Below are 25972 nucleotides of genomic sequence, written 5' to 3' on the forward strand. Positions count from 1 at the left end.
TCTGTCAACTTATTTATACGTATTGTACTGCTGAACCCCAGTTAGTCAGCACTCAAACCCCACCTTTTAAGGTTGCAAAAAGGTACTTTAACGACCTGATAAATGCTGACACAAAGAAATCAATGGTGAGACAATTACAGATTCCTCAGTCTGTGAAACAGATTCTGGTAAATGCTGATCCAGCTACTTACAAATCTGTTTACTCAAATGTTCAACCAACTCACCATAACCAAAATTCATCAACCTCAGTCCCTACCTATCATTCTACTCAACCTACCCTCAGAACTTATCTCAAATCCTATCTCTCCACTTCACAGAATGCTCAACCTTCTTCTTCAGCACCTACTGTGAAGCCTACATCCTCTAAGCCAAAGAGAACAAAGACCGTTCCTCAAACATCTCAGAAGAAGCGGAGGATTACTTTGAGAGATGAATCAGATTCTGAGGATCCGATTCCATCTTCAGAACCTATGATATATGAAGCTGAGAAGGCAACTTCTCAGAAGGATTCTGCAATTGGGGGTTCTAGGCTTCTCAAGAGGCTTAGACGTATGACGGTTCCTGCAACTCCCAAGGAATCCACATCAACAAGGAAGTACAAGAAACAGAGGGCACAGAGGCCAGTTTCAGATGATGAGGAGGAAGCAGCTAAGGAAGGGGATCAGGAATCTCTGATCTCGCAAGACAAGGAATTTGCTCCAGTCACTTCTTCTCCGTCAACTCAATCTCAGGAACCTGTATCTGACAAGGCTAATTCACCTTCTATATCTCTTGTTGATCCAGGCACAAGTGCTGAAATTGATATTCAGAACTTGGTTGTGCCTGAAATACTTTTGTTAGAAGCTCCAACAACAAATAATCCTTCCACAACACCTGTTACTGATGCTGTTCAAACTCCTGAGTTATCACTATCACCTTATCTGCATCATGATGATGATCAGATTTTAGGTGAGCATCAGGATATGGCTGTTGATCAGAACTTAGTATCCGATCAGCAATTAGAGGATGTTGAAGCCTCCATTGCTACTCACACAGTTGTCTTATCAGAAGATACTGATTCTTTAAGTTCTGATGCTGCAAATGTTGGAGATACTGGTGAAGCTGCTACAACTGTAGATGCTGATGCAGCAGGTCCTTCAGGACATACTCCTCCATTGACTCTTCCTAAGTCTGAACTGCTAAAGGAGTTTGTTATCAGGGATGCACCAGTACCTTGGAGTGAAACTCCTGCAGGTCAGGAGTGGACTAAGGAATGGAACTCAGTTTCATGTGTTCCAAATGCTTTACATCTTGCTGAGCACTTGACTAAAGCTGATGAAATGTTAAATTCTGATGATTTCAAAACCCAGCTTAGAGTCACTGCATTGAGTACTAAACATCTACAAGGTCTTCATTCCAATACTCATGCAGAGCTACACAAGATTCAGGAGAACTTTATTAAACAGGAACAAGTTTGGAAACTTGATAAGAAAAAGTTCTTCCAACCTACCATTGACAGGGTTGCTTATATTGAGAAAACTCAAGAGAAGCAACAAGCTCAGATTGATCAAATTCTGACAAATCAAGCTTCTCAGCAATCGCAACTTACTGAAATCCAGACCTCAGTGGAACTACTTATCTCTCTTTTATTACCTGCTGATGCCAAAAAGGGGGAGAAGGTAATTAAGTCCAAATGCAAAACCAACAAGTCACTGCAAGGAAAGGATGATGGAAAAGATGACCAAGGAAACTCTGGAATGGGTAGTGGTCATAGTCAAGGTAGAAGGTTTACATCAAGACAAGCTAGTCACAGAACAAGTTCTGATACTGGGAAAAGAATAAGTTCTGCTGCTGGTAAAAGGATAAGTTCTGATGAACTTCTAGATCTTGATGAGGAAATGTCAAGACAGTTATTTCTTCAAGAAAATCCAGGGATGGACTTGGAAAGTTTAAAGGAAGAAGAAGCCAGACTTAAATCAGAGAAAGTCACATCTAAATCTGAAGCTTCTGGTAAAAAGTTACTTCCAAAACCTAAAGGCATTGTGATCAAAGAAAGGATACATACTGAAGAAACTTTGGCTAGATCACAACCACAGATAGATCCAAGATCCAAGGGTAAAGAAAAGGTTGGTGAACCTATCAAGCCTTATGTACCTCCTGAGGAAGAAGAAATTACTGATGGAAAAGATAATCTTGCTCTGACTTCAAGAAAAGTTCTTAAAACAACCTCTGACATGGCTCAAGTTGTTCAGAGTCAAGAAATTGTAAGTTCTGATATTCAGAAGAAGCAAGTAACCTCTGATAGTGCTCAAGTTAACTTGATATCAGAAAATAAATCTAAAACACTCCTACCAGGATTCACTAAAGCAAAACAGACTCAATCTTTGAAGACTACTTCAAGTGGTTTTGAAGCAAGAGTAGTTACTGGAAAGGAAGCTAGAGATAAAACTGGATTGGGAAGTGCTGATGAAAGAAGAGTACACAACACTACTGATGATCCAACTTTCTTGAGTGAACCAGGTATTGGAGCAACTCCTGAAAGATTGAATCAACTAGAATCTGTACAGATGGTTTACCATACCTTCTTGAAAGAATACATCATGTTGTATTTCATGACAGATGGTAGGGTTTATCATATAAGACAAAATGCCATTCCGTTGAAGTATTTTGAAGAATTGGAGCATGTATTGTTCTTACTTCAAGTGGATGACAGAATAACAGAGACTGCTGCAAACTACTTAAAGGAACAGATTCAGAGACAGAAAAGACTTTATTCTGTTAAGTCTGACAGCAGATATGTTCCAAAGTACAGAAATCACAATGGTGATATTGTTGATATGAAGCCTAATACTGCACAGATCAGAACATATCTTGGTATTAAGGGGCTTGAATTCAATCTAGAGTCTAATAAAGCTTATGTCATAAGACTAGATCGGGAGTTGAGAAAAGCAAAGATTAATGATCTCAGAGCTGCAATATTTCAAACTGGTGAAGATACTGCAGAGCTTAAAGATGTCAAACGGAGAATGATTGATGAACTCAGATATGCTGAGAAATGTTTGTTGAAGAATTATCTCAGAACAACTTCTGACATCAGAGAGATCAGAAAATGATGAAGCCAAGTCGAAGATCTACAACTGCTTAAATTCTGATATTTATACAGATTGAAGTTGTTATCAGAAGTTGAATTGGTAAAAACTTTAAGGACTGTAAGTTGTAGTTATCTTGTCTATTTCTCATGCATTTGTACTTAATGTTTTTGACATCATCAAATATCTGTTAAACTTGTATATTTTGTTAATTTACAAGTTGGGGGAGATTGTTAGATATATTTGATAATGTCATGGCTAATATGTTTTATGTTTAGATTTCAGATCTTATTTGAACAGAACAAATCAGTACTTAACTGATCAGTACTTATACTGGAAGTCAGAACTTAAGGGATATCAGTACTTATGAGATAGATATCAGAACTTAAGTGATGAAGGACGATCAGATAAGGACAGTAGCTGATTAAAGTTAAGAAGATCAAGATAAACATAAGAAGAGATATGCATGAAGAAGGAATTCCGTGAAGAATGGAATACTTGGAATAGAAGATATCTGATTGATATATTTTAGGAAGCAGAATTATATTCTATATCAATTAGCGAATATCTTGTAACTGTGTAGTATATAAACACAGAAATAGAGTTTACACTATATGTGTTATCATTATCGAGAATATTATTTAGTATAACTCTAGCAGCTCTCGTGATATTTTGTTCATCACTGAGAGATAACAGTTCCAGATTGTAACAGAGTTTATTGTTTAAATAAAGTTTGTTTTCTGTTACATAAGTTCTTGAAGTTTGATTTGATTGTGATAAACACTGTATTCACCCCCCTCTACAGTGAAAGTGTGACCTAACATAATGTAATCTGACACATTAAATGTTCATCTAAAACATCATTTATCACCACAGTAATTTTCATCATTCATATGGAGTGTATATGTGTGCAGTCAACTAAATATCAAATAAATATTAAAGTCTGATTCACTTCAGTACATCTTAGAATTAAGGCATAACTAAGAACTTTTCTCAAAATCTGGCATGATTCTAAAGTCTACTTTAGAATGAGTTAATGCATGAGTCTACCTCAACTGTTTTGTGCTTATTTTATGCATCTTTTGAAATTTCATTTTACAGTGGCTTCTCAGTGTAAGTGAGTCACGACTGCTTATCAAATTTTATGCTATCATCAGAGTATTTCTCCAGTAATCATAGAGTGTGAAAAGTCACCAAGAAAAATATTTATTTTTGCTTTTCTAATGCATATTACTTAATACCAGCAATGCACTTGGGTCGTCCCTTCCATATTTTTACTCTAGATCTCAAAGGAGTACCTGATTTTTATTCCTTTTTCTTTTGATAAGTGAGGTTTATCAGCACTTAGTACATCCATCAGATTTACTAACATCAGAACTTAACAGATAAGAAGCATTATTCTAGTTTTTGACTTAGTAATAAGATACCCAAAGTAAATTTAACTAAGTTCAATATCAGAATTTGCTTGTGTTAAGAGATTTCCACATAAACAATTACTTCAAACATGGGATCTTTAGTATATTAAAGACTACTGGGTCAGCATCTAGCACAGTTATCCTCATTGAATTGATTAATCACAGAAACATTCATATCACTATTAGAGTTTAGAAGTACACATCAGACAATAATCAGTACTTAAGCAATTTTCAATTAAGCACAGAACATACAAAGATAGTAATATATATAAATACTGATTCATAAAGTCTGATGCATCAGAACAAAAGCTAAGCAGATTTAGAGAAAGAACCTGAAACCATTCCAAGTTCATTTACCAATCTTATAAAAGTAGCTTCACATAGTGGTTTGGTGAAGATATCTGCTAGTTGTTGATCTGTTGGAACAAAGTGCAATTCCACTGTACCTTCATCCACATGTTCCCTTATGAAGTGGTACCTAATGCTGATGTGCTTTGTCATTGAGTGTTGAACTGGATTACCTGTCATAGCAATAGCACTTTGATTATCACAGTAAATAGGGATTTTAAAATATGTTAACCCATAATCCAGTAACTGATTCTTCATCCAAAGAATCTGTGCACAACAGCTTCCTGCAGCTATGTACTCTGCTTCTGCAGTTGATGTGGAAATTGACTTTTGTTTCTTGCTAAACCAAGAAACTAATCTGCCTCCAAGAAATTGGCAGCTTCCACTTGTGCTTGTCCTGTCAATTTTGCAACCTACAAAATCTGCATCTGAGTAACCTATTAGTTTAAAATCTGATTCTCTAGGATACCACAATCCCAGATCAGCTGTTCCCTTAAGATACTTGAATATTCTTTTCACATCTGTTAAGTGAGGTTCTCTTGGATCTGCTTAAAATCTTGTACAAAGACAGGTAGCATACATGATATCAGGTCTACTAGCAGTTAGATAAAGTAAAGAGCCAATCATACCTCTGTAATCAGTAATATCTACTGATTTACCAGTATCCTTATCCAGTTTTGTTGCAGTGGCCATGGGAGTGGAAGCACTTGAACAATCTTGCATTCCAAATTTCTTCAGCAAGTTTCTGGTGTACTTGGTTTGACAAATAAAAGTGCCTTCTTCATTCTGCTTGACTTGAAGGCCCAGAAAATAGCTAAGTTCTCCCATCATACTCATTTGATATCTTGACTGCATCAGTTTGGCAAACTTCTTGCAAAGTCTGTCATTTGTAGAACCAAAGATGATATCATCAACGTATATCTGAACCAAAAGTAAGTCCTTTTCATGGTTGAGGTAGAACAGTGTTTTGTCTATAGTTCCTCTGTTAAATCCACTTTCCAGAAAAAACTGAGCTAAAGTCTCATACCATGCTCTTGGAGCTTGCTTAAGGCCATAAAGTGCTTTATCAGGCCTGTAGACATGATTTGGATATTTGGGATCTACAAATCCTGGAGGTTGTTCAACATATACTTCCTCCTCTAATTCTCCATTGAGAAAAGCACTTTTCACATCCATTTGAAAGACGGTAAACTTTTTGTGAGTAGCATAAGCCAAAAATATCCTTATGGCTTCCAATCTAGCAACTGGTGCAAATGTTTCATCATAATCAATTCCCTCCTGTTGAGAATATCATTTTGCAACCAACCTTGCTTTATTCCTTGTAATTATGCCATCACTATCAGTTTTGTTTCTGAACCAACAACAGATATGTTCTTTGGTCTTGGCACTAGGGTCCAGACTTTGTTTCTTTCAAATTCATTTAACTCTTCCTGCATTGCTTGCACCCAATCAGCATCTTGAAGAGCTTCTTCCACTTTCTTTGGTTCAGTCTGAGAAAGAAAAGAATTATAAAGACATTCACTTAAAGTAGTTGTTCTAGTTCTGACACCTACATCAGGATTTCCAATTATTAAATCAGGTGTATGTGATTTAGTCCACTTCCTTGCAGATGGAAGGTTTTCTCTAGAACTGGATGCTCCCCCATGATCCATGCTATCTTCATCAACATTTTCTGATGCTCCCCCTGAAACTATGCTATCTGAGTTGGATCCTTTAGAATTTAAGTTTTTAGAACTATCAGAACTTGGCTTATCAGAACTTGATGAATCAGAACTTGAAGAGCCAGTTGTATGTTCTGATGTTTCTTGAGATGTGGTTGTATCTTCAGTATGCTCCCCCTACACAGGTGCATCCTTCTTTGACGTAGTCACCACAGTTTCAATGACATCAGAGTTTAATCCATCAGAGTTTGCAATTTCAGGACTTAGACTGTCAGGGTTTTCAGTATCAGAATTTAAGTCTTCATTTTCGAATCTAAACTGATCATGGTAATTGAAATCTTCAAGTCCAGTAATCTTCTTATCATCAAAAGATACATTGATAGATTCCATGACCACCCTTGTTCTCAAGTTGTAGACTCTGAAGGCTTTTGTGGAAAGTGGATATCCAACAAAGATTCCTTCATCAGCTTTTAGATCAAATTTGGATAGCTGTTTAGGATGAGTCTTAAGAACAAAACACTTGCATCCAAATACATGAAAATACTTCAGATTTGGCTTTTTTTTCTTCACCATCTCATATGGTGTCTTTCCTTGCTTGTTAATGAGTGTTGCATTCTGAGTAAAACAAGCAGTCTGTACAGTTTCAGCCCAAAAATAGGTTGGAAGCTTTGCTTCATCAAGCATAGTTCGTGCAACTTCAATGAGAGTTCTACTCTTCCTTTCAACAACTCCATTTTGCTGTGGAGTTCCAGGAGCAGAAAATTCCTGCTAGATTCCATGGTCTTTGCAGAACTCTTCCATTATCAAATTCTTGAACTCAGTGCCATTATCACTTCTTATTATTTTCACAGAATCTTTGACCAATTTATCCAGTTGCTTGACATGATCAATCAAGATAGATGCAGTTTCACTTTTTGTGTGCAAGAAATACACCCATGTGTATCTGGTGAACTCATCCACTATGACCATAGCATATTTCTTCTTTACAATAGACATGACATTTACTGAACTAAATAGATCAACATGTAGTAGGTGATAAGGCTCAAGAATTGATGATTCAGTCTTGCTCTTGGATGAAGATTTTCGTTGTTTAGCCTTCTGACAAGAATCACAAAGGCCATCAGGAGCAAATACTGACTTTGGCAGTCCTCTCACAAGATCTTTCTTGACTAGTTCATTTATATTGTTGAAATTTAAATGAGAGAGTTTCTTATGCCAATTCCAGCTTTCTTCAATTGATGCTCTACTCATCAGACAGATTGCAGAACCATCAGTACTTGTTGAAAGCTTGGCTTCATAAATTTTGCCATGCCTGTATCCTTTCAGAACAACTTTGCCTTTAGATTTACTTACAACTTCACAGTGTTCTTCAAAGAAATCCACATGATAACCTTTGTCACAGATTTGACTAACACTTAGCAGATTGTGTTTAAGTCCTGAGACCAGAGCTACTTCTTTAATGATGACATTCCCAAGATTAATATTGCCATATCCCAATGTTTTTCCAATGTTGCCATCTCCATAAGAAACACTTGGGTCAGTCTTCTTCACAAAGTCTGATAGCAGGGCTTTATTTCCAGTCATATGTCCTGAACATCCACTGTCCAGAACTAGGATGTTTTTCCTGTTGCCCTTTAACTCAGCAGCTTCAGGACTGCTATCAGCATTTGCCATATCAGCATTTGCCATCAAGGCATAGTTCTCCTCACTTTCAGAATCTGAAGTGTCTGTCCAGCTTTTCTTCTTTGTGACAAGAGCCTTGCCTTTGTCACTCTTCACTTTCTTGCAATCAGGAGATATGTGGCCTTTCTCACCACAGTTGTAGCATTTGACATTTGTGTAATCTCCTCTGTCAGACTTCCCTCATTTGCCTTCAGATTTTCTGAAATTCTTCTTATCAGAACTTGCACCTTTCCTGGAAAACTTATTTCCCATCCTGAACTTCCTGTATGCAATCCTTGTGATTCCTTTCACCATAAGAGCACACAGCTTCATCATCTCTTCATCAGCATCCATCTCAGGTGAGCTTTCAGTTTCTGAGTCACCATCACTATCAGAACTTGATGACTCAGTATCAGACTTTGTGAAGAGCGCTTTACCCTTACCTTTCCTTGAGGTAGCTGCCTTGGGAGATTCTTCTTCAGCCTTAAGAGCAACTGTCCTTGACTTTCCTCCTTTCCTCTTACTTCTTTATTCCATCTCAAGTTCATGAGTCTTGAGCATCTCATAGATTTCATCAAGAGTTGTTTCTTCAAGACTATAGTTGTCTCTTATGATTGTGGCCTTCAAATCCCAGTTTTCAGGAAGAGCTAACAGGAATTTAAGGTTTGAATCTTCAAGATCATACTCCTTATCAACCAGTGACAAATCATTCAAGAGTTTGATAAATCTATCATATAAATCAGTCAATGACTCATTAGCCTTTGAGTCAAAGTGTTCATACTCTTGAGTGAGTATTGTCTTCCTGTTCTTCTTAATCGAATCAGTTCCCTGACATCTTGTTTCTAAGGCATCCCATATCTCCTTTGCAGTTTTGCAGTTTATTACCATGTTTGACATTACATTATCAATGGCACTATGCAGTAAGTGTCATACCTTAGCATCCTTAGCAATTGATGCGATATCTTCAGCAGTGTAATCACTCTTCTCTTTTGGAATAGACTTTGCTGCTTCACCTGCAACTGCAACTGCGAGTTTTGTTGGATTGTGAGGTCCTTCCTTGATTCTATCAAGATATTCTGGATCTGTAGCTTCCAGAAACATAGTCATCCTCACCTTCCATATGGGATATTCAGATGGTTTCAATATGAGAACTCTAATAGCCTCATATCGACTATGGATTTGTGTCTTTGGAGGTTCTTCAGTTTTGGTGGGCTTAGTTGGAGTTTCTACTTCAGACATGATTATTTATGGATCTTAAACTGTTTGTGTGTTAACAGATAGGCTCTGATACCACTTGTTAGGTCACACACACACTATAGAAGGGGGTTGAATACAGTGTATAGCATAATCAAATCGAATTCAAATAACACAAGTAACAGAAAACAAACTTTATTTAATGCAATAAACTCTGTTACAATATGGAATTGTCCTCTCTCAGTGATGAACAAATATCACGAGAGCTGCTAGGGTTACAATGAATAATATTCTCGATAATGATAACACATATAGTGTAAACCCTATGTCTATGTTTATATATCACACAGTTACAAGATAATCGCTAATTGATATGGAATATAATTCTGCTTCCTAAAATATATCAATCAGATATCTTTTCTTTCAAGTATTCCATTCTTCATAGAATTCCTTCTTCATGCATATCTCTTCTTACGTTTATCTCGATCTTCTTTCCTTTCAATCAGCCGCCTTCCTTATCTGAACGTTTCCTTTAAGTCCTGATATTATCTCCTGATAAATATCTCCTGAACCTTAAGTACTGATGACTTAAGTTCTGACTTCAGTATAAGTGCTGATTTCAGTTAAGTACTGATTTGTCCTGTTTAAGTAAGATCTGAAAACTAAACATAAATCATATTAGTCATGACATTATCAAATATATCTAACACAATAATTTGATGCCATGTTTTACACACACACCTGAATCTAACAAGAGATTCAACAGGGAGTCTGTAAAGAATTTCTAACACCATCTCTTCAGGAAATATGGGAAATATATTTCTCTACATATATGTTTAATACTATAAAGCTTTATCGGGGTTCACAAATCAAAGATGATGATATTTGCCCCTATCATAACTTCACATATTTATAGAGGGGGTAAATGGGCAAATTCGTCACTGTACTTTTCGAAAACTTTCACTTGGGTCACCCTGCTTCTTAAACTTTCAGTCAAACACTTGTCCTACGTATAAATTTCAATTGAGTTTCTCCCGTTACTTCCATTAAAAAAAAGTAACAGAATGCTGATGTGGAAGAGTGACATATACTGAACAGCTACTACCCGTTACCATGCTTCTCAAATAACCCACCCATCTCCCCAACCAATCCCTCATTTCATTCTTAGAAGATGCATCCCTTCATTCTTCCCCCTTCCATATCTAGCTCAAAATTATCATCTTCTTCAGTTAGGAACCATTATGGTAATAGTTATAATACATTCTATACTAGTAGAAGAAACAACTCCGAGTTTGAATATCTAGGTGTGAAGTGTAAATGCGATTTGCCAGCACCATGTCAAGAAGCGTGGAAAGAGGGAACACTAGATCCTGAAAGGCGATTTTTTGGGTGTTCACAATACAAGGTAACATTGAGTTTTTTTAGCATTTAAAACTTTTGAGATTGTTGAATGTGATTATTTTTTTATTTAATTGGTAGAATCCTAGTCAGAAATGTAATTTTTTCGTTTGGACTGATCCATCCTACTCGAAAAGGGCTAGAGAGGTGATCAATGTTTTAAAGTTGAAATTGGAGAAGAAGGAAGGTGCTTTGAACAATGCTGGAGTTGATGTCAATTTTTGTGAAAGAAAAATGCTTGTGTTACATGAAAAAGTGTGCCAACTTTGTCACAAAAATGAGGAGGCAAAAGAGTTGTTAAAGAAATTGATGAGAGCAAATTGTATTTTGAAGAAGTTGTTGGCAGTTGCAATAATATTTGTATTTATATTTTGGTTGGTAATATAGGATGATTGTAGTTGTAGTTTTATTAGTGTAGTTGGAGTAGTTGGTTGTTGAAGTAGCAGTTTGTTGGTTGTAATGGTGATATTAAGTGCAAGTGAATACAATAGTTTGGTTTATTTTGATTGTTTTAGTGAGTCCTGACCAGAAATAATGCAGAAGTATGATACACTTGTGAATGATAAAAGAAATAAAGGGTGATGTCTGTCAATGCATAACACCGAAAGATTCCTTACAAGATCATAAATCCAACACCAAAAGACAACTATGGTTCCCCATTTGGAGCTTACAAAAGTAATAAAATAGGTTCCTCGACCATACTAAAGCCATAAAATAGGTTCCTTGACCATATAAAAGACATAAGCTAAGTTCATAGAAGCTTACAAAAGCATTTAAACTAAGCATGACTGTCACTTAGTTTAAACTTAAACTTAGACATGACTTTGATAACAACAAATACTACTTCTTCCTTGGGGCTTTGAATGATTTCACTGTACCCTTGCTTTTCTTCTCCTTTCTCACTCTTGATGTTCCTGGCATGTCTGCATCTGGAGTGCCACCAGTTCCACCATGTAAACCAAACCAGGTATATGCATCTGCAAGAATAAGATAGTAGACATTAGTAATGCACTAAGAAATTATAAAACTTGATAGAAAGCTTGAAGATCTTACAAAAATAAGTCGGTTGACTTGAGTGCTTGGAGTGGCATCTTCAAGTGTGCTTTGAGTGGACTGTGCAAGCCTCTGGCTTCTCCTTGGTGTGTTAGGTTGTTGACTTGAAAACATTTCCTCATTTCTCATTCCCTCCTCCATAAGCTCATCTTCCCCTGTTTCTTTTGTAATGTCATGCCTCTCCATCTCACTTGCAATTTCTTCTTCTTCTTGAGTTTTCTTCTTCTTTTTGCCTCTTTGTTTCTTTGTTGAAGGAGTTCTTTGAGTTTCTTCAGGGCATTTGGTGATGTTATGTACTGCAGTGCATCACCTTGCTTTGTCTATTTAGCTTACTTAACTTACTATTCCCACCCATGTTAACTGATCCTTCCCAACCTTCTTTCCTTCTCTGCCTTTTAGGCCTTCCTCTCAATGTCTTCATTCTTGGAGGTGGCATAATAGTATCTCCATCAACCTCTTCCCAAAAGGTTCACCCCTTATCACTTCCAAACAGTGAGAGTAAGCCTTCATGTAAGTTGCTTTCTTAAAATAATGGGACACAAAATTAGTTGGATTAAGCCTACTTTTCTGTATAGCATCAACAGCATGACAACATGGTACCCCTGTTAATTCCCAGACCCTACATGAGCATGTCTGTTCTGTTAAATTAACACAAAATCCAATCCCCCTCCACTTTACTTGAAAATTATGCCACCCATCCCAAAGCACACTACACTCAGAACTTGCTACAACCGCATCATTTAAAATTTTCTGAGTTCTAGGAAGAATAATACAATCTATATTTTGCATTGCATCTCTATTCTGATGTAATCTTTCCATAATCTTATCATGGATATCAGTCAACATGTCAATTAATGGCATGAATCTTGATTTCTGAATCCATATATTAAAACACTTCGAGTTGTTATTCTCAGTGCTATCTGTCTTGAAATGTGTTCCAAAGAAAGCTTTAGACCATACCTGTGGTTCAAACCTATTCATTGTCATCCAAGGCCTTTTTGATGCCTTCTCAAGATCCTTCATTGCAGCTTTAAAAGCTTTAGGATGTGTGGCATCACTTGCATCATAAAAAGCATTCCTCACAGCCTCACTTCCATATTTTTTTCCAAGGTTGAAATATATATGCCTTGTGCAATTCCTGTGCTCTATATGTGGTAGCATTTCTTTCACAGCCTTTATTAGCCCCTGTCAAAAAATATTTACCAACAAAATAAAGATCTGTGTGCTACATAAATGAAATAATAACATAATAAAATAATGAAGGGGCTGATGTACCTTTTGTTGGTCAGAAATGAAGGTATATCCATAGCCAGTCCATAATCCAAGATCTTTAGCAACAAGCATTAAGAACCACTTCCAGCTATCATATGATTCAGTCTCAACCACAACCATTGCAACAGGGAAAATGGAGTTATTTCCATCCCTCCCTGCAGCAGATAAAAGTTGTCCCCCACATACTGTCATCAGGAAGCATCCATCTAAACCAAGGATAGGTCTGCAACCTTCCTTCCATCCATTTCTCAACTCTGCATAGCATACATAAAATCTTTGAAAACAAGGATAATCTTGTTCATTCATCCTGGTTGTGGATATTTTAACAGTATTCTCCTTATTACTCCTCAAAATCTCACCACCAAACCTCTTCAAACCAGCATAGTGTTTCACCATCTCTTTTGCAATCCCAATTAAAGCTCTTTTTCTAACCCTACAACATTTGGCATAACATACATCCACCTTCAAAACTCTCTTGAACTCCTCTTGCATTTCAGATAGCTTCCAGTTTGGATTCCTCCGTATTCTATCCCCATACAGATATGCAAGATAATTATTCGTAACAAGGTTGTTTTTTTAGTGATAAATGCAGTTATGCTCATCATGTATTGTCTTTATTTGCCATCCCTTATACTCTACCATATATGATAGCCACAACCTAAAAGGGCACCCCTCAGCACACACTATATGCATCCTGTGCAAGTCATCTACACGGTATTTCAATGGTTTCCCAGTAGCAATAGAATACTCCCTCACTGCATTTTTAAATTGTTTTTTACTCCAAAAATGAGTCCAGGCCTCCACTTTATGTCCTTTCCAGCTATAGAGGGGTTAAAAGGCTCATTTACCCTTTTCTTTTTAGTGGACATGTTAGGTTCTGCATAAGCAAAGTCCTCATCCTCAAATTCTTCCTCACTGCCAATACCATAAACTGAACCACTTGACATTGAATTATTATCTATCTCTCTCAACAACTCCTCATTAGTAACTCTATAGCCCTCCAAACTGTCTTTAATAAATTGGCTTTGTTCTCTTTCAAGCATCTCATGTTCCATTCTAACTTCTTCTCTTATTTTTCTAAAATCAGCAAATTCTTCATCACTCCAGTCACTATGCAAGTCCCCTTCAAATTCTTCACTCTCATCTGCACACTCATTCTCTTCACTCCAGTCACTACCTAGTTTATTAAAGTCCACTTCAACAGCTTTTTCTTTACCTCTAAATACTCTCTTTCTAGCAGCCAGTTTAGTCTTCCTCTTAGGAACTCCAATGTCTTCCTCAACTTTATTTTCAACATTAACTCCAATATTTTCCTCACCTTCATTTCCTGCATTCACTCCACTACTTTTCTCAGCTTCATTCTCTGCATTAACTCCACTGCTTTCATCACTTTCATTCTCCTCATCCACATTGCAGTCACCTTCCATGTTACTACCTTCACCTTCCACAAATGGTTGTCTAGCCTTGGACCATGAATGAAACACATGTATTTTACACACTCCAGTACTATTTGACATAGCTATATTTACCAACTCTAATACATCACTATCACACAACAACATTTTAAAAACAAGGTCAGAAGTAACCCCATCTTTGGCATAATATAGCTTATCATCATCTTTTACTATATCATTCACCATCTCCATAATCTTCTTCACAGAAGATTCTTTAACTTCAATTCGTTTAAAATACTTTAACTTAGGTCCTGCATATTGATATTTCAGGCAAGTCATAAAATGACCACCATAATATATTACTAGATCTTGAGGCCTGTAAAACACATGCATATCGATTTAGGGTTCACAATTATACTGCCAATTAGGTAATGAGTACAAATAAGGGTTTCAGAATTGTAACAACTACCAATTAGGGTTTAACCTATATATCACAACAAGATCAAAACTTACATATATAAATCACATATATATAAATATATTTATATCTCAATAAGATCGAAGCTTACATGATTAATAGGTTGCCTTCAATCTTCGATCACATTTGTCGCCCACTTCGATCAATCGATCGCCCCATTTCTCCAGTCGTATGTGTTGGCTTAGATGTAAATAATAATAAACCCATGATTTTCTTTAGTAAATCGGGTTAGTTTGATATGGGTGGTTAATTAGGAATGGGTCGGGTTATTACATCTGGCACAGATGTGGCACTGAAGTGGCACCATCGTGGTTAAAGTTAACGACAAACCGTTAAAGTCAATGGCGATTTAACTGACATGAAAATAATTTGAAATCAAGTGTTACGATTGACAATATTTTATGAAACTGTTATGTGACTAAAAGCTTTTTTGGGTTAGTGACCCAAGTGAAAGTTTTCGAAAAGTACAGTGACGAATTTGCCCATTTACCCTTTATAAAGGTGAATTCAGGAGATTGATTTTCTACCCTGTTTACGTGTCGGTCTATGTGATCCTAAACTAAACAATCCTACATCTTCTCCGACTCGCGGACCCGGTCCTGACTTTTCAAACACATATTAAAAAAGTAGGCATTAAAACCGTAAATATTCGACTCGAAAATATAATACATGATTCATATCCCTTTTTATATTCAAATATGGCGAAAAAATTATATCCGGATAAAATATGATCCAGGATACGAGCACTTATATACTGCTCAGATTATGTCTCATATTTTCTCTATGAAGTGATTCTCCCCGAAAATGATCAGTGGTCCGTATTCGACTAAAATCCGAATATTAATTATAGTTTTAACTCATTTCATTTCTAAGTAAATATCAATTTTATAATTTCTTAATACTTTATTTAAGAAAATTTATTACAAAATATGATTTATCCACCCTTAAAATGAAAAAAATTACAATTATATATAGTTAATACATCATATACTTAAGTTTTTGATTTTAGCTTATTTGAGATGTTTATAATATTACATCTATTTTAGTGTAAATGATCGTTATATAATATAAATTTTAAAAATATTTTATATTATTAGAGAATCATATTTGACTTGACCAAACATCTCATGACACGAGCTGATATTTTCTCTTTTTTCTATCAAAACCGGATCATAAACTACTGGGTTAGAATAAGAAAATACGATACTGACTCTTATTCGGTTTAAATCAGGACTTTCAATATTCGGGTTTGGTTTGTATCCGAATAAAACGGCACCGAACGCAAATTTGAACATTTTGAAAGTAAAATGATTTGAGACTTGAGAAAGGGGTACCCGATGATAAAATATAGAATATTAAGAAATATGATAAAATCTTGATTAAATTAGGTGAAAAGGGTAAAATATGACAACTAAAAAAATACGAGGGAGTATTATCACAGCTTCACGTATATAGATAGATTGATTTTCTACCCTGCTTAGGTGTCGGTCTATGTAATCCTAAACTAAACAATCCTACTTCTTCTCCTGCTCCCGGACCCGGTCCTAATTTTTCAAATACGTATTAAAAAAGTAGTCATTAAAGTCGTAAATATTCGATTCGGAAATATGATACATGATTCATATTTGTTTTCTATATTCAAATATGACGAAAAAATTATACCCGGATTATATATGATCGAGAATAAGAGCACTTATATACTGCTCAGATTATGTCTCATATTTTTTTTATAAAATAATCATATTCGAATATAATCCGGTCCTAACTTTTCAAATACGTATTAAAAAATTAATCATTCACACAGTTGCTGGTATAAAAACATTTTTTTTAATTCCATTCTATCGGTTATAAGAACTTATTATTATTAATCGTTTTAAAAAAACAATGTAATATTTGACTTTATTATTTTATAAGAGAAAAAACAAAATTCAAGTATCAAAAACTCGTTAATTGAATTAGTTAATTGATAAATATTTTGTTTAACCGGTAAGAAAGGAACTACAAAAAAATCTGTTATTGGACTTCATTTATATAATTATTTTGTAAGCTTTGGTTGGGCCGTAAAATCGTCAAAATATGATTTGTAGAACTCAAGATGGAACCAAAATAAAATCAAACGAAATTTGATAATTTTTTATTTGTTTGAATTTTAATTTAATTCTTTTTTAAAAAAATATTTCAAATTAATAAATATTTTGAAATAAGAGTAAAAATTTCGCATATTGCACACTGCAACATTAAAAATTTGATATTAGGCCGATCAAGTACTTGGGTTTATATAGGTATGAGATTACCTTTATATCTATATCATTTATACTCCATTTTATGAAATTCAAATCAAGATTCAGTTTGTTCGTCATCTTGGAATAAAACAACATAATATATAGTATTGATTCGTGTTAAAATAAAATTATACTATCGGTATGGCCTAATATAAAATTAAAAATAAAATAAAATAAAATAATATATCTTATTTATACGCAATAAAATGATATTGAACTTGGCTAAAATAAAGCTACAAGCAAACTAAATATAATTTTGTTTGATTTGATTACTTAAACTGGCCTTGGAGTAAAATAAAATAATTTATATTATTTTCGTACGCTAAAAAATAAAATATATAATTACAGGCTAAAAATAATAATTTTTCAATAATATCTAAATAATTTATTGAAACAAAATTAATAATAACTTGTTGATCGGTATTAAAGCGTGAGGCTAAAAAAAACTTATATACTATTCATTCGTGCTAAAAATTTATTGAAATTAGTCCATGATAAAACATAATTAAATTTAAAATATAATTTGGCCAATTAAAACAAAATTATATATGTATATATGTTATTATCTATCTATTACTATTATATAAAAGATGAAATATTAAATTTTTTGATAAGGTACTATTTTTTGGTACATGCTGATTTTACCGGATTAACTTTACTTAATTATTTTTATAAAAATAATTAATATTTAGATAATATATTTTTTTTTAAAATTATATTAACGGGCTCTTAATACAAACGAGCGCTCAAGCAACATCGGCCAATTAGAATCCCGCCCCCTAAAATTTATATTAACTAATTTGGTATCACCTGGATTAGGAGTCGGATTAACTAATTTGGTATCACCTGGATTAGGAGTCATATATCCCCGCCTCCTCAAACCCTAAAAAAATTCTCTCAGCCTCTCTTTTTTTCTAGCCGCTGTTCGGGGCTTTCATCGGTTTTCCCTGTGGAAAGCCCCAAATCATCTATTTTCCTTACTTTATTCGTGTTTTTCAATAATACTCCTCCCCGGGTAAGGATTTTTATCGTTCAAGATTATATTTTTGTTTGATAAAATCTTTGTTGGGTGAGATTTGTTCCCAATTTATTTGGGTTTTGTTTATTCTCTCCCTGTGAGAGCTTGGTGTGTTTTTTGGTATGTTTTGGTATGATTCGATGTCCAGGATGTTAGATCTGTCAGATTTTCAGAGGTTTGATTCAGTGATAAAGATTTATATGGGATTGTAATTACGATCGATAGCTCAAACTGATTTTGGTAAAGGCGATACATGTGTATATATCAATTTCAGAAAATCGCTTGATTGTGTCTTCATAAAATTAAATTAATCAGCGATATGATCTGTTTTATGTTTGTTTGACTCGATTGTTCTTATAGATGTCGTTTGACTTTTGATTATTGAATTAATTTTAATTTTTTTTTAAAAAAAAAAGGAGTCGGATTAAATTTTCTCTATTAATTTAAATTCTAATTTATATTGAACTCTATATTTTTATATTTGATACTAAGATCAAATTTCTACAAATTTAAATTTTAATTCATATTAAGGTCTATAATATTTTAATTAATATCGAAGTCAACTTATTTCACTAGTTTAATATTTTACTTAATTAATTTCTAAAACAATATTTACTATAACAAATAATTTAATTATTATAAAAATATTATAGATATCTATTATGTACTATCAAAAGTTAATTTGTTACTCGCCACTCGGGATAATGGTTCTGAGATAAAACATAAAAAAATATATTATTAATCCGGTCTAAAATAAAATTTATAACAAATTAAATATAATTAGTTGGGTATAATTGGTAAATGTGCCCCGAGCTAAGACAAAATAATAAATACTATTGATCCGGTTAAAAAACTATACTATTGAACTGTGCTAAAACAACATAATATATATTATTCATCTAGGTTATAAAATATATACGAGTTGATCCAAACTAAATCAAAATATAACTCGACTAAATGAAACAAAACCATATACTATTATTTGTCCGGACTAAAACAAAATTATCATATTGCATCGTGCTTAAAAATTTAAAATCAAACTAAAAATTAATAGTTGGATTTTGTCAGTAATGAGTCTCCGGTTAAAACATAGTATTATAAACTATTTGTTCGGAATAAAATGATGTTATAATATTGATTTAAACCAAAAGTTAACTTTTAATTAAAATATTTTTTTGTAATAACATTTAAAAATATCAATAAAACTATTCGCTCAGTAAGGATCATTGTCTTTTTCAAATATCTCTTAATAAAAAAGTCATGAATATAAATGAGTATTAATATATTTACCATAAAATCATATCATTTAAAAAAATTAAATGAGCAAATTTAAGATTTCAGTTCAAATTAAAATTTGTAAAAAGCTATATAATATTAAAAAAAGATTTGTGCATTGCACGGGTTTTTTAAGTTAGTTTATATTAATAAGCGGAATGAGTTATAATTTGGTATTCTTTTTTGGTTGATTTGGTTATCTCCATTTATGACCGTCAGATCTTTTTAATCAAGTGAACGAGACCGTTAAACTCAAATACTAAACAAATATCCACTACTCAAGCTCTCAGGTTCGAACCTCGGCAACAATAAATATTTATATTATTATTTATACACTACTAAAACTTCTAGGTTCGAACACCACCAATAACAAATATTTATATTATTATTTATGCACTATCGAATATTCAGGTTCGAAATCTGCCAACAACAAATATTGATATTATTATTTACAAATATACTAATAAGGTAATTATCCAAAAAATATTATTATTAAATTAAATAATATAAAAATATTAATGAAAACCCCGTGAATCGCACGGGTTGTAAGGCTATATATATATATATTTCAGTTAGTAACATTGTTCTTTTCAAACTTAAATACCTCTATATAAAAAAACAACATGTGTGCATATAATTATTATCAAATCATATTATCTAAATTTTTTTGAAATAAATAAATTTTGTATTTTAAAAAGTATAATTTAATATTAAATTTTTAAAAATATATATAATGTTAGGAAAAAACCGTACATCACAATTATATATAATAACCGTAGAAAGATCTTATACCGATTTTTTTGTCACTGTACGGGGTTGGGTTTGTTGAATAGTGTAGTTCTTGTTTGCAAATTTTTTTCGGGCCTGATAGGAGGATAGATATTCTTATATGATATTTAGTTATATGATCGTCTTTGATATGTCGTACAAGGATAAATAACTTTTCATTTTTAGAGTAAAAATATATCAATATATCACTTCTTGAAAATATGATCTCAAATATCACTATAAATCGTAACTTGATTAATGTTTACAAAAATGCAACTTCGTTTTATGTTTTGCTATTTTTAATGCAAAACGCAACTTCAACTTGAATTTTCAAGTATTAACGCTACATAGATTAGCGTTTGGCATATTTTTTTAATTTTTTTATCCAAAATGCTAGATAACGTTGTATTTCTAAACTTAAAACATTACTCTTAGGTTGTTCATATATATGTATATATATTAATATCCCCAAATTAAGAATTTGTAAACCCTAAAATATTAGAAACTGTTAATGATTGCCCCTAAATCTTAGAATTATGTAGTAATTAAAACTCAAATATGAAGTTGCTTTAATACTTGAGGGATTGTTAACCCTCAAGTAATTAAAACTTATATGTGAACCCTAAAATAACATTTTAAGTTGACATCAAGCATTAATACTTGAGGGATTGTCAATAACGTTTTAAAAATATTAATTAAAAATTGATGAAAACGTATTTTTAAGTTGACATCAAGTATTGTTTACGTGTCTCATACCGTGACTTAAAATTATGTAGTAAATTAAAAAAAAGGTAGAAAACGCCACAGGATGTGTTGTTCTCCCATTTAACACAAAACAAAAGTTGAGGTTACTTATTACTCCCTCCGTCCCACTAAGTTGGTTACATTGGGGGACGAGAATCGGCACGTCTTTTAAGACTCCCGTAAAACATGATTTCCTAGATAATTTTAAATATTTTTTCTTTTAAATAAAAATATAATGTTTAAACTTTTATACAGCAAAAAGTAAATTTTTTAAAAAAATTATAGAACTATATTTTATAGTAGCCTTAAAATGTGTTTCAAACAGGAGGCAAAAGTATGTAAAGAATCCAGTGGGACAGAGGGAGTACCATGTGAGGGGTATGATTGAATCACTTCTATAATTGACTGCAAGTAGACGATGTTGCATGTCTGTGTGCAAGATTCCAAACTGATTCAAGGGACCACATTTTTATATAGTTGTGAAAAAAATTTCAAATATCTTAAGGGCAACATGAATCTTGGTTTGTGTTATAGCCAAAATTTGGTACAAAAGATATCAGCCAAGGGCGGATAACCAAGGGTGGACAGTCAAGGGCGGACGACCAAGGACAAACGGCCAATGAAGGACGTCCAAGAAAATGGGTTTTTTGCTAGAAAAGTTAGGGCAAGCCCAAACCTTGGAAGAGTTAAAGCGTGCCCAAACCTTGGACGAGTTAGGGCAAGCCCAAACCTTGGAAAAATTAGGGCGCACCCAAACCCTTGGACAGCTTGGCACACGCCAAAACCTTTGGACAGCTTGGCACGCGCCCAAACCAAACCCTTGGACAGCTTGGCACGCGCCAAAATCCTTGGACAGCTTGGCACGCGCCAAAATTCTTGGACAGCTTGGCATGCGCCAAAACTCTTGGACAGGTCAGGGCAAGCCCTTACCTTTGCACATATTAGGGCGAGCCCTAAAAGATTCCTCGGTCATATTCCTTGGACGGATTCCTCGGATATGATTACTTTGACAGATTCATACCTTGGCTTTACTTGGACAGAGTTAAGGCGAGCCCTAATGTTTACTAATTTAGGGCGCACCCTATAATATAGAATGACAAAAGAAGATATCAAAGGCTGATGACACAGGGCAGGGCGGCACCAACATACAGAAATGTTTGGGCGCGCCCTTAACTTCTACATGACACATAATGCAACTTTGACATGCTACTTGGACGAACTCTTTGGAAGATTCAAGGAAGATGGAGATTATTATTACTAACCTATTTGATGCATGTACTCTATTGAAGAACTCCTTCCTGTAGCACATCTATAGGAAAGGCGGTGTCCGTGGTCAAAGACCTCCAGGGGTATGCCTGAACGGAAGGCCTCCCCCTGTAGTCAATGAGTGTCCTCATTGGGGATGTGGGGTAAATTCTGGTGTGTGCTTTGGGAGCTCTGTCTCTGTAGTCAATGGGTATCCTCGTTGGGAGACTTCAGAGTATCCTGCACTTTGCACCCAAAAGCTTGGGATCACTTGTCCTGTAATCTGGTAGGGGCTCCTTATCGGGGGGCAAGGATGCGTCCAACATTTCGGGTGAATCACGGCTATACCTGCGTCCGCGGACTAGAGAAACAGCTGGTAGCGGAGGGTTATCCTAGGTCAGGGAGATGCCTTATCTGTGACGTCTCGAAGCCGCGGACGAGCCTTGGGCCTTTGTGGTTGGGCCTCATCGGCGGACATTCCTAAAGCTAGTAGAAGACGATTTCCAGTGGGTTTCCCATTGGGCCTCGGGACAAGAAATCTAAGCCCGTTAGGTTCCTTGTTCCCCAAGAACTACGTTGGCTTGATTCCCTATAAATAGGGATATGTAGGCAAATTGCAAGGGGTCGAAAGCGAGTGCCTTAAGGAGCCACCATCAATCCTGAGCAATCTCAGCCACCAATAATAACCACAACCAAACACTTACATCTTTTTCGACGAATACTGTTTATTGGATCCACTGATTACTGTTCACGTTTCTGACGAAGAACCGCCATCATAGATCTTGATTCCGGCTACGAACCTCAAAATTTGTTGTTACCAAATTCCTCCGTCAATAAATTGGCGCTAGAAGGAGGGGCTAATCAAGATCTGCATCTAGGAGGAGAGATGTCTCAATATAATGATGGAAGTTTTTATGAAGGAAGCTCTGAAGAAGAATCTGATCATGACTATGACCACCATGAACCTTATGTTCCGCCTATGACTGATCGCCCCGCCCCAGATATTGGAGGAAAGTCGCCTGTGCTGATCAGTAATGTTGACTTGCTGGTGCAACTTTATTGCATGGGAGACGCTCTGAACGGGTTCGACTCAAAACTGAGCATCATGGAATGACGAAAGAACAGGAGGGGCCTTCGTCACAACCGTGCTGCCCACGCACCTGGAAAAGCTCCCATGACTGAGGGAGATGACTTGGCCGGCCACGGCCGAACTGAAGGAGGGCGCTTGCCAATAACCTCGCGGTGCCTCAATTATTCCAATGATGTAACCCCAATCATTGAACTGGTTGATGAAGACGCGGATGGTCGAGAGATGCCTCAGACAGATAATCAAGTGATTCCCATCCTCATCGGTCCGGGCGTAGTCTCGAGGAACGACGACAAGCAGAGTCTATGCTAGAGAACAAGCAACGGGGGTTCGTTGCTCTGAAAGATCGTTTGGGAATCCGCCTGGCAGATGATGACCTAAGGATGCTATTGTTGGAATGGCAGAAAGAAGCCAACCGCAGAGATGTGACGCCCTATGGTACAACGAGTGTGCCCCTGACTTCCCTCGGAAATCAGGAGCGGTACCGCGATCATGAGAGAGCTCCTCCCCGCGGGTCATTGGATCGGTATGGCCGAGGATACGGAAGTGATCACTGGCAAAGATCCCAATGGAGGGGAAGAGGCGGAGGACGAAACCGATACTTGGATGGCTACCGTTGCGATAATTATCGGGGTTATAGGGGCACTCGCACCCACGACTTTGCTGAAAGAGACAACAATGCGGAGAATCAGGATTGGAGGGAAAATCAGAATCGCAATCATGAAGCGCCTCACGACCACGGCCAAGGCCAGGAAGGAACCCAAGGAGGGAATAGAGGGCACAATCAGGAAGGGCAGACTAATGCCCATGGCACCGACCAACAACAGGCTCCTCCTTTGGGCAACCAAGCAGTGATGCCTTCGCCTCAGCCCCAAGGTCCACAACCTCACATGCAAGTTATCCCAGGCGTGGGAACTATTAATGTAGATGACCTTAAGAGGCTGCTTAATCACTTGAAAGGAAGGGTAACGGCCACGGCCGAAATCCCCTCTCCATTCTCTGTTGTGGTAAGAGAGGCTCAGTTGCCAGCAGGTTATCGCAACACCACTAGTGATCTTCGTTTCCACGGAAGCTCTGATCCTGTAGAGTTCTTAGGCCGATTTAATATAGAGATGGATGTGTATCAAGTTCCAGACTTGGCTCGATCCTGACTTTTGGTGGCAACTTTCAGGGAAAAGACCCGGCAACTTTGGCAGATGTCTTCTCTCTGGCAGAGGCCATAGAACAATCTCTGGCAGAGGTACAACCAGCTTCACAAACAAGTCATAGAGCCAAGGCAAGAAAAAGAGATAGGTCTCCAAGTCCGAGATATCGAAGAAGTAGTCAGAGCCCAAACCGGATAAATGCCACAACTATAAGGAGGGAATGGAAAAGAGGCAGGGGGTCACACGCCCAATGGGCCAAATAGCAAAACCTTGGAAGAAAACAAATTTGTTAGAGATGGCAGCATCTGAGCAATATACGGAGGATATCCTGGGATGGAATATAGCAACCGAGCATTGGCAAGGTACGTAAGAGAAGCCCGGTTCAGACCTTTGACTGACATTTATAGGGTGGAGACTCGGCCACCCAAAATATTCAAGGGCGAATCCATGGACATCACCTTCAGAGAAGCAGATGCTCGGTGGATGCATCATCCCCATAATGATGCTTTGGTTATCTTCATCCAGATCGGAACAAAGAACGTCTATAGAGCTTTTGTAGGCAACGGAAGCTCGGCAAACATCCTTTACTACAACACATTTAAGAAAATGGGGCTACCAGACCGAGATATGTCGGGAGAAGATTCTTGGGTCTATGGTTTTTCTGAAGAAGGATTCCGCGTCATGGGATCGATCCGATTACCGTGCACTCTAGGAGAAAGTCCTTTGGCTGTGATAAAAATACTCGAATTCAAGGTTTTAAATCAAGAATCATCCCATAATGTACTGTTAGGGCGTCCCTTCCTTAGGGAGATGAGGGTGATCACCTCGATCCACCATCTTACCATCAAGTTTCCGACTCCAAACGGAGTCGGCAGCATAAAAGGCTCCCAGTATGATTCTAGAGAATGTTACAGACAAGATATGAGAGGCTTCAGGAGAAAAGATGGAGAAACTGGGGATGCGTTGGATGACGAATGAGAAAGAAGCATCGAACAACCAATCGAAGAAATTCGAGTCCATTACTATATCGAACAGGAAAGTGAATGATCCTCTAAATTGACTTCGGCAACTCTGTTCTTAGAAGATACTATCAGAATTGAGATGCTAGATGACGAGGAATCTCCAAGCCAAGTAGTCCAAGCAGATTTCAATGGGGAAAAGCTTGAAGGAAGACTCGACATCTTGTAGAGTCTTGGGCTGAATACACATAAGGTAGATACCTCTCTCCCTGAGAGTGCGCCCTTATCATCAAGAAATATAAAAGAGGTTGATGCCCATGATATACAGGGCGCACCCTCAGTAAGTAAAGAGGTTGATGCCACTGATGTACAGGGCGCGCCCTCAGGAAGTAAAGAGGTTGATGCCCCTTTTATACAGGGCGCACCCTTAACAAACAAAAAGGTCGATGCTCCCTCCCAGGGGGATGCGCCCTCTCAGGAAAATGATGAGGATCATAATCGGCTCG

At 36.1% G+C, this 25972-nt stretch overlaps 2 protein-coding genes across 2 annotated transcripts; one reads left to right on the plus strand and one right to left on the minus strand.

Annotated features, from left to right (window-relative positions):
- Positions 1 to 12216: 12216 nt before the first annotated feature.
- LOC141691870 (uncharacterized) lies at positions 12217 to 13563 on the minus strand. The gene is made up of 2 exons (XM_074496622.1): positions 13075 to 13563; positions 12217 to 12984 (listed from the first exon to the last, which is right to left on the minus strand). Exons 1-2 carry the CDS (start codon positions 13561 to 13563, stop codon positions 12217 to 12219), a joined length of 1257 nt encoding a protein of 418 aa, XP_074352723.1.
- An 11277-nt stretch (positions 13564 to 24840) lies between these two features.
- Positions 24841 to 25485, plus strand: LOC141691871 (uncharacterized). The gene has a single exon (XM_074496623.1). It carries the CDS (start codon positions 24841 to 24843, stop codon positions 25483 to 25485), a length of 645 nt encoding a protein of 214 aa, XP_074352724.1.
- The last annotated feature ends 487 nt before the right edge of the window (positions 25486 to 25972 follow it).

The sequence above is a fragment of the Apium graveolens genome, chromosome 10 (assembly GCF_009905375.1).
Source record: "Apium graveolens cultivar Ventura chromosome 10, ASM990537v1, whole genome shotgun sequence".
NCBI classification, from domain to species: Eukaryota; Viridiplantae; Streptophyta; class Magnoliopsida; order Apiales; family Apiaceae; genus Apium; species Apium graveolens.